Source organism: Tamandua tetradactyla, chromosome 24, assembly GCF_023851605.1.
Source record: "Tamandua tetradactyla isolate mTamTet1 chromosome 24, mTamTet1.pri, whole genome shotgun sequence".
Lineage (NCBI taxonomy): Eukaryota > Metazoa > Chordata > Mammalia > Pilosa > Myrmecophagidae > Tamandua > Tamandua tetradactyla.
In genome coordinates, this window is record NC_135350.1 from 49,629,535 (window position 1) to 49,646,717 (window position 17,183).

Below are 17,183 nucleotides of genomic sequence, written 5' to 3' on the forward strand. Positions count from 1 at the left end.
TGCATAAAGTACTGCTTAACTAACCAACTCTAAATTCTTACATTATTCAAATCTTTGTTTAAACCTATCTGAATTTAAAATTTACAGCACTGAATGATATTCTGAAGTTTGCTAATAATATAATCCACAGATAGATCTAAGTATATAAATAAGATAAAATAATAAATCATATGAATTAAATCTTCCCTTCAAATTTAAGCAATATTTTCATTAAAGAATAAGAAATACATCTTCAATAGTATGATATATTTATTCTGGCTAAAAACACACACTAGTTCTGTGTTGTTAAGCACAACACTTAGAAATTTATTTGGAAGATTGTGAGCTCCGTTTAAAAATATATATAAAAACTCTGCAGGTAACTTGATTTTATATATTTTTAATGGTAACAAATATCACTTACAAAGTCTAATTTTATCAGCACTATAAGGCTGAAATAACACATTATAATTCTAATATTTATTAGCTTATATTCAGCCTCACTTAAGAAGAAATTGAGCCAAATCCACAAGGTTTGTTTTAGCCCATCAAATCAATCATATTTTATTTGATACCAACAGATATTTCATTTAATGTTTTAAAAGACATGACTAAAAAAAGTAACTGCATGACATGGGAATAAATTTAAGTAGACTTTTAACAATAGTTATTCGTAAAATTATAAAATTTAAAAACAAATCAAATCACAAGAAACCTTCAAATTCATGAACTTACGAACTGAACATGATTTGATCGCATAGATATGGGTCTAAAATTTGACTCTCCACTTTCTAGCTGTCACTCAAATAGGGGAAACATGATCCATTACATGAATTAAGTGTCCTTAATCCAAAAGCTCAGGAAAAGCACTATTCCTAATACTGAAATCAAAGGGCAAAATCTCCCTCAGGTCTTTCTAAAGATAGCTTACACAGAGTGAACAACATCCATAAGGAACTGTAATGAGTGACAAAGGCCAAGTCTTAACACACCCCCTTCAATGTAGACCAGTAGCATAATACCTAAATACAATAAAAGAAAGACTATAGGGATAGAGAACAGTATGATAGACGTATACACTTCTCTAGTGACCTGGAATGATCCTTTAGGCAATCCTGTATATTTTTTTCTTTCATGATACTTGAGGGAAAATAAATTGACTTGAGATGTCATGGTCTCTAACAAAACCTGCATATGTAATTCTATCTTCAAACTAAGCACAAGCATCACATCCTTTAATGATTACGTAACCAGGTTTGGGGAGAATTGATACCTTATGAGCAAACAAAGGGATCTCCAATTCCTCTGGCTCAGTTTCCACGTGGGAGAACATTTACTAGAGCCAGTTTAATCCACTTAACTGCACTGATTCTATTCATGTTACATAAAAAGTCAATTTAAAGGTCATGACTAGCACTTATATTTATCTTTGATTTTTAACTTTTTTATTGTATAGTATAACATATGCAAAGCAAAGAAATAAAAAAGCAATAGTTTTCAAAGCACTATTCAACAAGTAGTTACAGGACAGATCCCAGAGTTTGTCATGGGCTACCAAGCCCATACGATCCTCTTGTACTTTTCCTTCTAGCTGCTCCAGAATATAGGAGGGCTAGGGGGCTTAAATACTTTTTTATCATCACAATCAACTTTTTTCCTTCTTTTTTTGTGAAAAATAACATAAATACAAAAAAGCTATAAATTTCAAAGTACAGCACCACAATTAGTTGTAGAAAATATTTCAGAGTTGGACATGGGTTATAATTTCACTATTTTTAGGTTTTTACTTCTAGCTGCTCTAAAATACTGGAGACTAAAAGAGACATCAATTTAATGATCCAGCATTCACATTCACTTGTAAATCCTATCGTCTCTATATAATCCACCATGATCTTTGATCTTTCCATACCTCTCTTTAGGGGTGCTTGAGCTATGACCATTCTAAATTTTTCATATTGGAAGGGTCTGTCACTGATATGGGGTAGGGAGATGGAACTATCTAATTTTCTGGAGAGGCTGAGGTAGGTTTCAAAACTTATCTAGACCAGGGGTCCATCTGGAGGTTGTACGTTTTTGGAAGGTTACTGTAGTGCATGGAACCCTTGCGGACTCTCATATATTGCCCTAGGTGTTCTTTAGGATTGACTGGAATGGTCCTGGTTGGGGGTTGGTAGGTTATAATAGGCAGCAAGGTCTAACTGAAGCTTATATAAGATCAACCTCCAGAGTAACCTCTCGACTTTATTTGAACTCTCTCTACCACTGATACTTTATTAATTGCACTTCTTTTACCCCTTTTGGTCAGGATGGAATTGCTGATCTCATGGTGCCCGGTCTGGATTCATCCCTAGGAGTCATTTTATATGTCACCAGGGAGACTTTCACCCCTGGATGTCATGTCCCTGTAGGGGGAAGGGCAATAACTTCACTTGCAGAGTTGGGCTTAGAGAGAGTGAGGCCACATCTGAGCAACAAGAGGTCCTTCAGAAGTAACTCTTAGGCATGCCTATAGGTAGTCTAAGCTTCCATGCTACCTAATAAGCTTCACAAGAGTAAGCCTCTCGATTGAGGGCATGGCCTACTGATTTAGGTGTCCCGAAAGCTTGACACAGTATCAGGGATTCCCTGATGGTAAGGTTTAATAGTTCCATATTCTTTCTCCCATCCCTCAGGGGATTTTGCCAACATTTTCTGATTATCTATTTAATATACTCTAGCATGTATACAGGCATTACAATAATCTACAAAGGATTAAAACACCTCTTTCTTATTCTGTGCTCCCTGTGTTTCAATTGTTCAAATGAGATATACAGATAGGTTGAATTAGATTATGTACTACAGAAAATTACAGTTCCAGACCAGGGATATTTCCTGATGTGTTCCTGTGTCCCACCTCTCATTTAGTTCTAAACTCAAAGTACAGAGCTAATGAGTATAAGTGCTAATGAGCATACCTGAAACTCAGAGAGAGAATATGACTACATTTTTATTTCTGAATATTTTTAAATTATCTGCCATCAAAAAAGAAAATGGAAAGAAAAAAACCAAGTCATCTTTTAGCATTTATTTTCTTTCCTTCTTTTGTAAGCATTTAATTTTAAATAATATAATTTCCTGACCTCTTCAATAGGCTACAAAAAGTGCTCCTGGATAACTGAATGATGTAATTTCAAGTGCAGATTATCAGTTAGCTAAACACTGGAGTGCATCCACCAAAAATGACGCCTTCGGTTTTTAAGTACTTGGTCCAAAGCCATTTCTCTCACAACAGTTAGACCACAAGCCTAGTGCTTTATTAACTTCTAGCTCAAGACAATAAAATCATGTCATCTACAAAAATTTCCATTTGGAGGGAAGAAGTGGAGGAAGGAATTCACATATCCAGTCTATTCAAAAGTGATAAATTAAGAGATTGGTTTATTTAGAGAGAGAGAGGAGTTAGCAAACACTTTCATTTATACAACTTTAAAATTATCGTCTAAATCATCACAAGACCATTCTCACTGACCCTAATTCTATTGCGAATAAAAAGTCAAGTTTTTAAAAATTAGCTACACTGAAATGAAAGGATATTTCTCTGCTCATCATAACTGTGTAAATTTCTCTACTGCCACAGACTCCACTAAGTACAATCTGAGAACTCAACATAAGTCTCAGCATTGAAGATAGTGAATGATTAAGTCACCACAATACTTCCAACTGACAAATCAGACATATTGTATATGGTATACGGTATATGAACATATAATTAAAACACCTATACAAGGCATCTGAGCTCATTATGTCTATACTAATACAGTATAGAAAAGTACAACATCCATGCACTTTCCAACAAAAATAGTAGCTAAAAGAGCTGCTGTTGCAGCAACAGCCAAGTTAAATTATCATTTAATCAAGGACTCAAGCCAAAAAATAAAGTACCTCTCATTCACATTACACAAAAACAATAGATCTATGCCCTGAACTAAGTAAAAGTTAAACCAGCATCTCTCTTCTAATAGTTGCAAGAATTTTAAAAGAAAAATACTTTGGGTTGAAGTCTCAAAGGAATTTTCCTGCTTAAAATTTGTTGGTTTTTTCCCCCTTTTATAAAGATACTTTTTTCTCTCCACACTTCCAATTATTATACTTAATAGTAACTTACCCGAAGAGAGAAACATCCACTGTAGTTATAAACCATAAATATTTCAAGCATCAACTGTTATTTCTGTCAAACTATAGGAACTGTTATAGAAATTTCTATGTTAGGTATATATGTCCTACATACCTATTCTATGGACTGTTGAATTCGAGCCACATTTAACAGCTGGTAATAAATGTGTGCAATCACAAGTACAACACCAAGTGACACTATAACTATGCCAAAATAGTGTATTTGGGATGATCTTGGTAACTATTCCCAGAAGTTATTACTCAGAGCCTCCTCTCCACAATATCTCCCTAAGTGTAACAACTAATACTAAAAATTCCCAAGGTGATCCTATTTTAATCATTGATTTTCTTCCCAAAGGTACATTAAAATGTCTGAGGGTTCAAAGAGTTTTTTTATTGGATTATATGCTGGGGTCCATGAATTTTGAGGGGATATTGAATGGTTTAACTTTATGTTAAATGTATCAATATTTTTTTTTTTTAGTTGTGAAGAAATAATATACAAAAAAAGCAATAAATTTCAAAGCACACCATAACTACTAGTTATAAAACAGATTTCAGAATTTGGTATAGGCTACAGTTCCATAATTTTAGGTTTTCCTTTTGGCTGCTCAAGACACTGGAGACTAAAAGAAATACCAATATAATGATTCAGGTGTCATACTCATTTGTTAAATCCTAGCTTCTCTTTTATAATTCCACCTTCTCCTTTAATCTTTTTATTAATTATTTATTTATTGATTGAAACATATTATATATTCATATACCATATAATCATCCAAAATATACATTCAATGGTTCACAATATCATCATATAGCTGTGAATTTATCATCACAATTTATCTTTTTTCCTTTTAAAAAAAATAACATATATACAAAAAAGCAATAAATTTCAAAGCACATTGCAATACTTAGTTGTAGAACAGATTTCAGAGTTTTGTATGGGTTCCAATTCCACAATTTTAGGCTTTTACTTCTAGCTCAGTCTTCTCTTTTATAGTTCTTAGGGTTCAGTGCTTCCCTTATTAATTCCTGATTCCAATCTTATAAATGAATTTCATACCCATCTTCTTAAGAAAATTTATGTTTTAAGTTTTACATTTAAGTCTTGATCTATCAGACATATTAGCATCAAGAATGAGGTAGGGATCCAGCTTTATTTTTTGTCCCCAAATAGTTTAGAAATTGCTTTCCCATCTATCTTTTTTTTTCTCTTTGTATGCTATATGGCAGGGGTCACATTTCATTCTTTTTTGATGTGAGTATCCCTTTATTGCAGTACCATTTGTTGCATTTTCTTTTTGTTTTTGTTTGTTTGCACGTTTGTTTGTTTTGGGGAAGTGCATGGGCCGGGAATCAAACCTGGGTCTCCCGCATGGCAGATGGGAATTGTACTACTGAACTACTCTCGCACCATGCCTCCATCTATTTTTGAACTACCACCTTTATCATATGCAAGACATCAAATATATTTAGACTGACCCTCTTTTCTATCCCACTAATCTATGTAACAGGAGGCTATGTCATAGGACATTTAGAATGCACAAAACAAAGTAGATAAGATAAAAACACTTTATTTAAAAATAGTGTGGAGAGCTGCTGTTCAAATACTGGAATTTCTTAATATACTTTAATATCTGGTTATTAGTCCTCACTCTTTCCACAAATCATTTTTTTATACTATGTACATATATAAAAAGCTAAATTACAGTATCTATCAAAAAGGAGGACTGCATTAGGGTTCACTGTATTGTACAGTCCTATATGTTTTGTTTTGTTTTTATTTTTATTCTGGCATGTATGCAGCCTGGAATTTCCCTTTTAGCCACATTCAAATATGTGGTTCACTGGGGTTGTGTTCTATTAACCATCACTACCATAATAAAAAAAATTGTTAAAAGGAAGAAAAATATCTTTAAGGAAGCTGGAAGGAAAACTGAGATTTTCTTTGGAATCAAGGACTCACAGGACAATTCCTGCTGGTAACACCTTAATTGCTCTCTGTTAACTACTTCATAATCAATGAAGTATGATGAGTCATCAGGGTGACAAAATCAGCTACACTCACAGATTAGCAATACTTTGATACAAAGAAGCAACATATCAGGATATCTGAATTTTAAAAGTACAAGACTGAGTAATTAAATGTTGTAAATTTTTTCTAGAAATTCCAGTTTCCTTAATTATGTAAATTGCCTGTATGCTACTAAAGTTTATCTAGTGGCTTAAAAATATCCATCTACTAATCAATAATTAGGCTGTTTCCATTTGTATAACAATCATATAAACATCTTAATCTTTTCCTTTACTATAGTTTCAGAGAAGTATAATATATAAATTTAAAAGCCTAGTTAAATAGAACAATGTAAATATATAAAGGGCTTTTTTAAATACAGTATCATATAATTTTTTCACTAATATTTTCAAGTACTTACTTATTAAGCAATGTATGTTATGAGAGTAACGAGAATTGTCTGGAATGGTGAAGCTGCCATCACAGATAGCAACCTGACTCTCACCAAAAGGCAGATTGAAGAAACAAAGTTTATAGAGTAAACAGCCCAATGCCTGTAAAAAAAAGATGCATGAATATCATCAGAGTTCAAGAAATCAACTTAACCACAACATATAAAAATAGCAAAAAAACAAAAACTAAACATGGTATTGAAAAAACAAAACTGTAATGATTCTATTCTAGATCATCTTTTCACAAATTATTGATTAAACAATCCTTAATATGTTAAATTTTTTAAAAGACATTTAACTATATCATTTCCATGTTTTTCTATTATAACTATTGCCAGTTCACTGAATTAAATACTATTATAGCACTCTGGATTATAAATGATATAACTAAAGTAGAAATGGCTGGCTCCTTTTAGAAGAAAAGCTAAATTTTTATTCACAAAGAGAATATATATTTAGTACACAACTAACATATAACCAACAAAGTAAGCACAAAACTCCTTCTATATTCTTTTTTTTAATTCACTATAGAACTTGTTTTAAAATCCTGGATTTCTAAACTGAGTTAAATAGCACAAAGTTATCAGACAACCATTAATAAGTTTTTATTGGTTACTCACTAAGCATGCATCATTATTTTACACTACAAAAATTAGTTGTCTTGTTCTACATATAAGCCTATAATTTTTCTATATATTGTGCTAATTATATTTTAACTTGGATAATCTATATTGAAATTTGAAAAGGAGGGCTCTGCTTAATTTGCATGGCTGAATAATAGCAATAATAATTATAATAAATAATAAACAGAACAGCACGAATAAATCTACTTACTAGAAGCTAAGTACTCTAAAATACAAACTGGATTTAGAAAAGTAGCCAAGAAATTTCTACCTAAACTACTAATAGCGCAAATCTGAGAAGTGGTAATAAATGTGACTTCTGACACAATAAATCATTACCTTGTCATAAGAAGTGTCAACTACAAGCCTTAAGAGTTTAAGGGATATTTCTAATTCTAAACAGATTGTTTAAAATTATCCAATAGTTAGTATACAACTATATTAGCAACACCGAAATTTAACCTTACTCTAAAAATAAACAAGTCAAGTTTTCTTTGTTGGATTTTTCTCTCCACACATCAGTTTAGTAAATACAGCTGGCTAACAAGTACACTAAGTTTTATAACTACTGTGAAGATTATGATGGTATACAAAAATACCTTCATGAGTCCAACAATATTAATTTACCAAACTTTATTTTCATTATTATAGCAATCTCCCAATGATTAAGATTAAAAGCTCTAGAAATTTCAATAAATTGTTTCAAAACATTACTGGCTAAGGGTACTGTGTGACTAACAAAACTGTAAATATTCTGAGTAGAAATAATCAGTTCAAAAGAAAGAGAGAGAAAAAAACATATATATGATGCTCTTTCTTCTAGAAGGAAGATATTTTCAGCGTGTATTCAACAAACTGAGCATAAGACTTCCTTAACAGCACTACAAAATACTATTAATAGTGTAATATCTGCAATTAAATTACAAACATTTTTACTGACAAGATGACAACTTAGTAAAAAAGATCTGCATTTTAACCAGTTTTAGCTCATTAATCAAACCTTTAGTAATAATTGTTTTATGTTAAAGTAAATGTTATGGGGGTTCTCAGATAACAATTTTAGCAATGCCAGCATACTTAAAAGACAACGTTAAAAGACTTTGTTTCACATAGCGTGAACACAGTGAGATATCCTAATTTTTCCAGAGAAGGAAAAATTTTGTTTTTGATAAAATGAAAACTGTTTAAGAAACACATGGGGAAAGTAACCTAATTTTGAAGGCTGAGTATAACCATCTTCAATTTTCCCCATGAAAAGGTAGCAGGAAGAATCTCTTACTGAATTTCCTAAGTACTTAGTAAAATCAGCATCCTAGATTTCAGGATAAAAAGAGACCAAGCTTAAAAAAAAAATTTCAGGCAGGCCACGATGGCTCAGCAGGCAGAGTTCTCGCCTACCATGCCAGAGACCTGGGTTCAATTCCCAGTGCCTGCCCATGCAAGAAAAAAAAAAAATTTCTAAAATACAAAATGCTAAATTAGTACTTTAATCTCAATATCATAAGTCTCTGAATCAGTACTATTCTGAAACAGGATCAGAATCAGAAATATAATTTTAGAAGTATATTTATTTTTCCTGGATATTCTTGAATTCACACCAAAAGTGTGCTTATTTCATCTGAGCTAAGTGTAAGGATGGCATAGCAGAAATTAAAATTCTATCTCTTTCAAGCATAAAAACAGAGAAACTGTTTTCCAATTATTTTTCTTTTTTTTTTTTTAATCTTTGAGTATCTTTGTGATCCCACAGCTATACTCAGTTATTCATTATAGAAATACTGTCCGGAAAACTAATCTATAAATGGTATAAATTGAGAAAGTATCAGTGACAATTTAATATGCTGATGGGTACACATACCAAGCCTCACAAAAAATGATCAAAGTAAAGGATTTCCTACTTTGTGTTGAGATATTGGGTCAAAATTGTGTGCTTGGAGCACCTTTTTTTATTCAGTCTTTACGCAATGCTCCCTTTACCAGAAACAAATTAATAAGCTAAATGTTAATGCTGAGGAAAGCAAACAAAATTTGAATGAAACAACTTATTAGCAAGTATGAAATTAACTATACCCAACTTATTTACAGTTTGATTTAACTATGTATATAGTTAAAAATTAAACTGCCACAAGCCTTCAGAATCATGTTTGGTGAAATTGTATATGGTATGTAAAGAAACGAAATGATAACAAACATATTCTTTTTTATTATATTGCAAGAATATTTGCCTCTCAAGATTTTTTTTGGTAAAACACTTCAAACAGGGAGTGTATCCCTGGAAAAGGAGATCCAAGGAAGTATTCATTTGGTTTCACATATTATGCCCAACTACTTTCTGAATATTATGCGATTAAAAGACTATAAATCTGGGCAGGCAACTCTGGGTCAGTGGTAGGGTTCTTGCCTGCCATGCCGGAGACCCAGGTTCATTTGATGGTGCCTGATCATGTAATAAAAAAAAAGTACGAATCTGACTTTTCTTATGAAGTATAGAGCTATTTCCAAAGGAATTTTATGCCTCCTTACTTAATATGAAATATGATAAATAGTGGTTAAATGAATTTATATCCAAAATAGTTTCCTGCTAGTTTAGTAAATATAAACAAAAATGTTTTTTACTTATAAGTTCTAAAGAGGTGTTAAAATTCTAATATGTTTCTATAAAGAAACATCTATCAATCTAGATTTATATACTAAATGATAACAAACTTTAATACATACAAATGAGTCAATGGCTTAAGTTTATTTTAGAAAAAACTTTTACTCATGCTAGCTTCCATTGACAAGATCCATTAATGAGATCCATTATAGTATTCCAGAAAACAATTTATCAGTGTAATTACTTAAGAATTATGCCCAACTTTTCTGTACTATGATCAACCAATATCCCAATCAATCTTAGAAAAATTTTACCATTCATAAATAATCTAGACTCTAAAAAATACTGTTAAAAGTTACATAATATGGAAGTCCTTTATTTGCCTTTTATATACACAAGTTTTCCATCTCTGGATTGAGACAATAAAATGTTCTATTTTTCTTCTAAATAAGAAGCTCTACTCTGTACCACTCTGTTCTACTTATTAAGAAATGCCTTTTGGGGGCCAAGGTGGGGGGGTTGGCAGTCAACTGAACTCAGATTTTTTTATTTGGTTAGAGCAAATTTCAGCCTTTCTTGGCCTTACCCAGATATCAGCCTTGGTGGTGATGGGTTTCCCTCCATAAAGGTTGATCATTTCAGGGGCTCTATATGACAGAGTCGTATACCTGGCAGTAAATAAGTGAAATGGAGTGGAGACATAAAAAAAAGACAGATTCTACATTGCTTCTACATAAAATACTACAAAAAAACTTTTAGGTTCATATAACAGTCTACAGAAATACTACTACTTAAGTTTATTAAGTCTGTCAAGGTTTGAACACCACAAAGAATTTATATACATTTTAATTCAACAAATACAGTAACAACTCATAAAAACTTTTTTCTTTTTTGAGATTACAAAATTTTTAAATAGTGACAATGTATTAAAAAGTTTTCCTTGAATTTCTTATTCAAGTCTCCTTATCAAGTATTTTAGTCTATTAATTGTAAACTAAAACTTCCACACTCTCAAATAATTAGTTTATATGTTTACTAAAGAGTTTATTTTTACAGACTCTTACTTCTTTGTACATAGTAGTAAATTTCCCTTGGTTTGTTTTTATAATTGTTAATATTTTAAAAGTAAACTACTTGTCATAATTCCAACTACATTAATTATGGAAGTACACTTCTAACACTTCCATAATTCCATAATTTCAACTACACTAATTATGTAAGTACACTTCTAACAATTAACACCATCATAAGCTATTTGGAAATAAAAGATACTGTGAATAAATATTCATAAATATTAAAACTCCAAATCCGTTGTTTAAATTTCATTGCAGAAACGATCAGAATATGTATGGACTTCCTGTATCATGGCCTAAGTTAAAATTAATTTTGAGTGTTAATACTTCTTTGTTTTTAGGAAATATCTTAAAGATTTACATTCTACCATCTCACTTTTTTCAACTTAAAATCTGCCCAATTGGTGAGGCATTTTGAATGATACTATTGCAGAGAAATGACCTAAAAAAGCAGAATATAAACTGATGAGAGTGATTTTATTTTGTTCACTGCTGTCCCCCAAACCCCCTGTACTAAGAACTGCCCACTGCATTGCAGGCACTGAATAAATAGCCTGTTAACTCTTCAATTGAGTCACAAAGCACAAAACCCCTCAAATTAATGAAAATTCAACTGAACTTTATATCTCAGACTGAAACAGCAAGAAATGCAATTTCCAGTAAGTTAAAGATGTTTGAGTGGAATTCTGTAGTAGCCATTATATATCACAATCCAATTTTTAAAATTATATGTATATACATATATTCTCAGGAAGCCAATTGAATAATTTATCATCTCAGTTCTTTAGGACATTTATATGTTTACTATAAGGAGTTTATTTTTATGAAATCTGGCATAATCATCAAAGGCTAAGTTTCTAAGCAGAAAAACATAAGTCTAGAAATCCACAGTATTATATAAATGGGCCAGAGTAATAGCAATTCTATTTGTGCTATTTCTGAAATACTGCAGTTCAAATGATAGCTCCTAGAGAAGAAAAGATGAAAGGCAACTTCAAAATAGCAATCTCTTAGAAATTCACATTCTTTATGCATTCTGTATCATTTTATTAAGATATCTAAGATTTACAAGCAGTATCATTTTCTAAAACCAGAAAGCAAAAAAAGTCAGGAAAAGGTCCTCACAGGTGCTCTGGCAACCACTGAATGTACAAGATAAGGAAGGAAGCATTAAGTAGGTATGACTTACATTTCTACCAGAGCTTTGCAGTACATTATTACAAAATAACAGTAACTTGATAGTCTCAACACTTACGTTTAACACATAGTTTTTAATGTGTACAGTCTACTTAGCATTAATTATGATTAAGTGTTTTCAAATAATTTCATTTTTCTAACAAATAAACACAAGTCTTCAGTAACTAACAATGCAGATGTTTGATCTCAACAATCACTTAAAATTCCCTTTAACGGTTGCACTGATTACTACAGCTTATTTAACAAGTTTCATTTACAAATTTGTTTAAAATGTAGATGAAATACATCTCGATAAAATGTGTTTCCTATTAAAATAGCTCAGATATAAACTAATTAGTTTCTGTGGCATAGAAATATTTTGAAGAACTCTATAAATTGAATAACTAAAATTCATATCAATGGAGTTAGTCACAGATTTAACTTAACTAAAATTCCCATAAGTACAATATAGAAAGATACTTACTTTTTAATTTCTTCCTCTACTACATTAACACCATCTTTCTGAGGATTAAGAAATTTATTAGTGGCACTGCCAAAGTCACAAAGTACATAGCTTCCACCATCATTCAACAAAATATTTTCTACCTTAAGAAAAAAAGAATTTAAAAATTAGTAGTATTTTCAAACTGAAACTTATTTGACAACCATGTTTCTACATAACAAAGACTCAAGTGTTTATGCCATATATGTATAGACATAAGACAGCTCAAATTATGAGAAAGGATAAATGAACCAAACCAAAAATATACTTTACTATGTCTATTGCTTCTCCTACTATAAGCAAATAATTGCTTGGCACAGCAGGATGATTTTGTAGAGGCCAAGAAACCCTAAATCCTCTCCAAAACTGTTTTCATGGAAAAAAAAAGAAAAAAGAAAGAAACAGTAGCAAGCAGACTCCAGATATTCTCTTATACTATACTTCTATTTTCTTCTTTTCTGACAATTCAACTATTAAAAATATAACTCCTGACACCATTTTATGTAAAATACTACAGCAAAGAGCACAAATCTGACTTTACGTTTTAACTCAAAGGTCAGAATAAACCAATTATGGGCACAGTTTCTTCAAGAGACTGGGTTCACAGGCCAACTACGTAACTTTACTAGCATGTGTACCCTTGGAAAATTTGCTTAATCATTCTCCTGCTTTTGTTTCCCTGTCCATGTAATAGTGAAACCTATCAATATCTACTACATGGGGCTGTTGTGAAAACTAAATATGTTCAAACATGTAAAGTGCTTAAAACAGTGTCAGGTATAATGGTAAGCACTCTATAAATGATATTATTATGACTTTTTTTTCATACTATCTCATTTTATGATACATTCTAAGGTGAGCAATTCATTTCTTTGTATTCTATCAAGATATTCATTTATAGTTTATCAGTGACTTTCAGATGACTCAATATGATATAATATAGAAAAAGTATTTGGAAGCAGACAGACCTAAGCTGAATAATACCTTCTTCTTGGTTTCCTGAACTGTAAAATACAGACAACTATCTTACTGAGTTGCTGTAAAGATTAGAGATTAATCAGTACCTGGCATACAGTAGTGCACAAAAACACTACTAGCTCTTTTAGTTGTCAAGTTAACAGCGCTTTTTATACTAGTTTTGTTATTTAGCAATGTTTCTTCTATTATTTCATTTTAATCTACTTTATTAAAAGATTTGCACCTGGTAACATTTGTATAAGGAAACTACATATAACAAATATATGTTTTTATAGATCTATCTATCTAAAAAGAACTAAGCATGTGGAATATGGACTATATAAAATTATGTAGAGTTCAATGTTTCCTCTGAATTTTTAATGAAGACTCAGCTGAAAACATTAACACTGTATGAAAAAAGTTAGTGAGATGTAAGTACAAAAAAAATCATACCGAATTACTTGGGAAAAATATAAAAATTATGTATTCAAAAGAATTGAGAGTAGCTTATACTGGTTACCCAAATTGAGGGACAGCAGTCTGCAGTCATGCATTTCAATTTAGCCTTTGCCTGTATCTCTTCAACTTAAGTTTTCCCTGGATAGTGCTCTCTTGATTAACAACCTATATACTAAGTGACAGCTTCCATTCTTTTTTACTTTAAAGCATTTATAATCACCTTTCACAAATTTTGTATAATCAGTCATAGTTGGGATTCAACCATTCAGTAAACATTATTGAGTATCTGTTATGTGCCAGGCACTGTTCTGGATGCCTGGACACATCACTTAAAAAGACAAAAATCCATGCCCTCATGAACTTACATACAAGTGGGAGAAGACAGACAATAAACAATAGGCATAATACATAAGCAAATTATATAGTAAGTTAGAAGGTGATAAGTACTAATAAAGAGCATGTAATGTCAGGGAATGTTGAGTTGTGACTATAAATAAGATAGGAAACTCACTGAAAAGGTGAATCCAAGCAGACTGTAAGGAGGGGCAAGGTTAGCCATGAAGATATCTGGGCATAAATTCAAGAAGAGGAATTTTTGTAATATTAGTGTTTGTGGGTATCAAAGGAGACACCATTAGTTTTAAATGGTATTTTTAACAATATGGTACTAGGAATGTTCGATCCTCTGTGGGGACTTTTTCCAGTGTAATAAGTGGGTACCAAACACAAACAGTAAGAAGACCACAAGAACATAAATTGAAGTATCTCTCCAAATCATAGGTAAAGAGTTCCATTTACAGGTTTCTCCAGGATCTCCTGCAAACACCCTGATGCTTAATATGTATTATAGGAAACAGGGAATTCTGAACTAGGGGGGATCAGAATGCAGGGAGAATCAACCTGTGTCAATGACTTTCACACTTTTTTTTGCTAGAGATCTCTTTGTTCAAATAAAATCTTTTAAAGAAGTCTATTATAACTGAAACAGAAAAGCAGAGTAAGAGACACAAAATCCATTTATACAGCCATGCTGGAAACCCTGAGAGTCATGGAAACCATAATTTTAAATCTTCAGTTGGTCTTCTATACATGATCCTCGGGAAAAGTAGCAAGCAACAGAGAGACCAATCTTAGTATCAATAATAAAAACTGCTTTCGATGAATATAGTGCAAGAATATTGTAACTCCAAAGTCTAAATTTGTTATTTAATCCATAAATTTTCTAAAGTTCTTACCTTTAAATCCCGGTGAATTATTGGAGTCTTACACTGATGCAACCTTGCAACAGCTTCACAGGTATCACAAAATATCTGTAACACTTCTGGTTCTGTAAAACCTGTCTGCAGCTTCTTGTTCATCTGATTCACTACCTGCCCAGCTAACCAAGAAGGTAATTTTAAGAAGATACATTTTTAACAAATGAAGTCTATCACAAACAAAGAAACTAAGAAATGCCTTTACAGTCTCAAATAATGGGAAACTGGCTTTTTCTTAATTCTCATGCAGGTATGATTATATCATTTTATTGAATCAAAGACATTTTTTCCACATTTTTACATCTATGAGATCAAAATATCTTAAGATAGATGTTGTCCTGCCTATGATATTGGTCATCTCTTAACATTTGAACATCTCTGAAATCAGGGTGTGCCTTATAATCACTGGGTTTCTTAGATTTGATTAAACAATTATTCAACACTGAGCTATTTATTGGGTAAATAATGGTGAACAAAAATAAGGTTTCTATTATCATGGAATTTACAATCTAAAGGAAGAGACAATCACACAAAGAAATATATAACCATAATTATGTACAATAAAGGATAACATGAGAGATTTTAATATGGGACCCCTAAGTTTAGACTGTGGCAAGGGGATTGGAGAGGGAGAGAGGGGGTCAGATAAGGGCTGACTGAGGAAATGATATTTATGTTGAAACCAAAGGATAATTAGGAATTAACCAGGCAGAGACTTGGGAGATAAGCATGCTAGTAATAGCAAATAGCATGCATAACAGCCTCCAACTTGGGAAAAAGTTTGATAACTTTGAATAACTTAAAGAAAGCCAATATGGATATGGTCTAAGAAGCAGAGAAAGAGAATAAGAGGGTAGGAGAATGGAAAAGTACATAGGGATCACCCACAAGTTGGATTTTACTTAAAAACCAAGGAAACCTAATCTGACACTAAGACATTTCCTTGATTGAGGAATAGGGATGGGTTAAAGAATGGAAATGAAGAGAATAGTTAAAATGCTGATGTTATATCCAGGTCCAGGTAAGAGATGACAGACCAGAACAATTTACTATTAAAATCAAATCACTACACACATAGTATTGAGCCCTGAAAGGATATTATATATTGCAATATATTATAATAATTGATAGCCCAATAATGATAATTCTTAAGAAAAAAAGTTAGCCATCATTAACTTTTAATTTTTTTTTTTTTTTTAACATGGGCAGGCTACAGGAATTGAACCCAGGTCTCAGGCAAGGCAGGCAGCCATTATTAACTTTTAAGAACATAGATAAATGTAATTCATTCAGAAGCATACTAATAAAAAATCACATTTGTGAATTTAAAAAGGCAAGCTTATAATAACTTGAAACTTTCCTTTAACAAGGTTAGATATACGAATGTTCAGTACTCTGCAATCTGTAAGGCACATGCACACCTGCTCCTTCTATTTTTACTGTCTAAACAGGAAGCTCTTGCCTTTCTTAAATGTTTGTTTTTCTCTTAGATTTTAAAGCAGGAAGAACATTAAAATTTATATAATGAATCGCCAACTTTCAGAAAACCCAGGTCCATTCAATTGTAATTCATTTAGGATGTCTCATAAAACATTGAGGCACCTGCCTGGCATCACCTTTCTCCATTCCTTTGTTTGCCAGACTCCCTGACTTCGTCTATTCCTAAACTGGAGAAGGCTGATTTTAATTAAAAGTTAAACAGGAGCAGCCGACCCCTCTCTTTCTCCGCCGGCCCACCGCGCGGCGCCCACGCCCCGCAGCAGCCAACCCGCCCGCCCTCCTTCTCCCCTCTTCCACCTCCTGCTCCGGCAGCTCTCCAACCACCACGGTGCCCTCTTCCCCCGCCTTCACCGGTTCCTCCACCACCAGCCTCGACAGCCTTGCCACCCTCACCTTTCCTCCTCCAGAACAGCTACTGGGGGAGTGGAGACAATACAGAGCAGC

The 17,183-nt window shown here is 32.4% G+C and overlaps 1 protein-coding gene across 3 annotated transcripts in view; it reads right to left on the reverse strand.

Annotated features, from left to right (window-relative positions):
• BMP2K (BMP2 inducible kinase) overlaps positions 1-17,183 on the reverse strand; it is a 205,909-nt gene that overhangs the window by 78,516 nt on the left and 110,210 nt on the right. For all 3 annotated transcript variants that reach the window (XM_077143055.1, XM_077143053.1, XM_077143056.1), the window contains exons 4-7: positions 15,219-15,361; positions 12,550-12,671; positions 10,403-10,484; positions 6,567-6,699 (exon numbers count right to left, since the gene is read on the reverse strand). In XM_077143055.1, the coding sequence (XP_076999170.1) occupies positions 6,567-6,699; positions 10,403-10,484; positions 12,550-12,671; positions 15,219-15,361 (480 nt within the window). The remainder of the gene's footprint in view (positions 1-6,566; positions 6,700-10,402; positions 10,485-12,549; positions 12,672-15,218; positions 15,362-17,183) is intronic.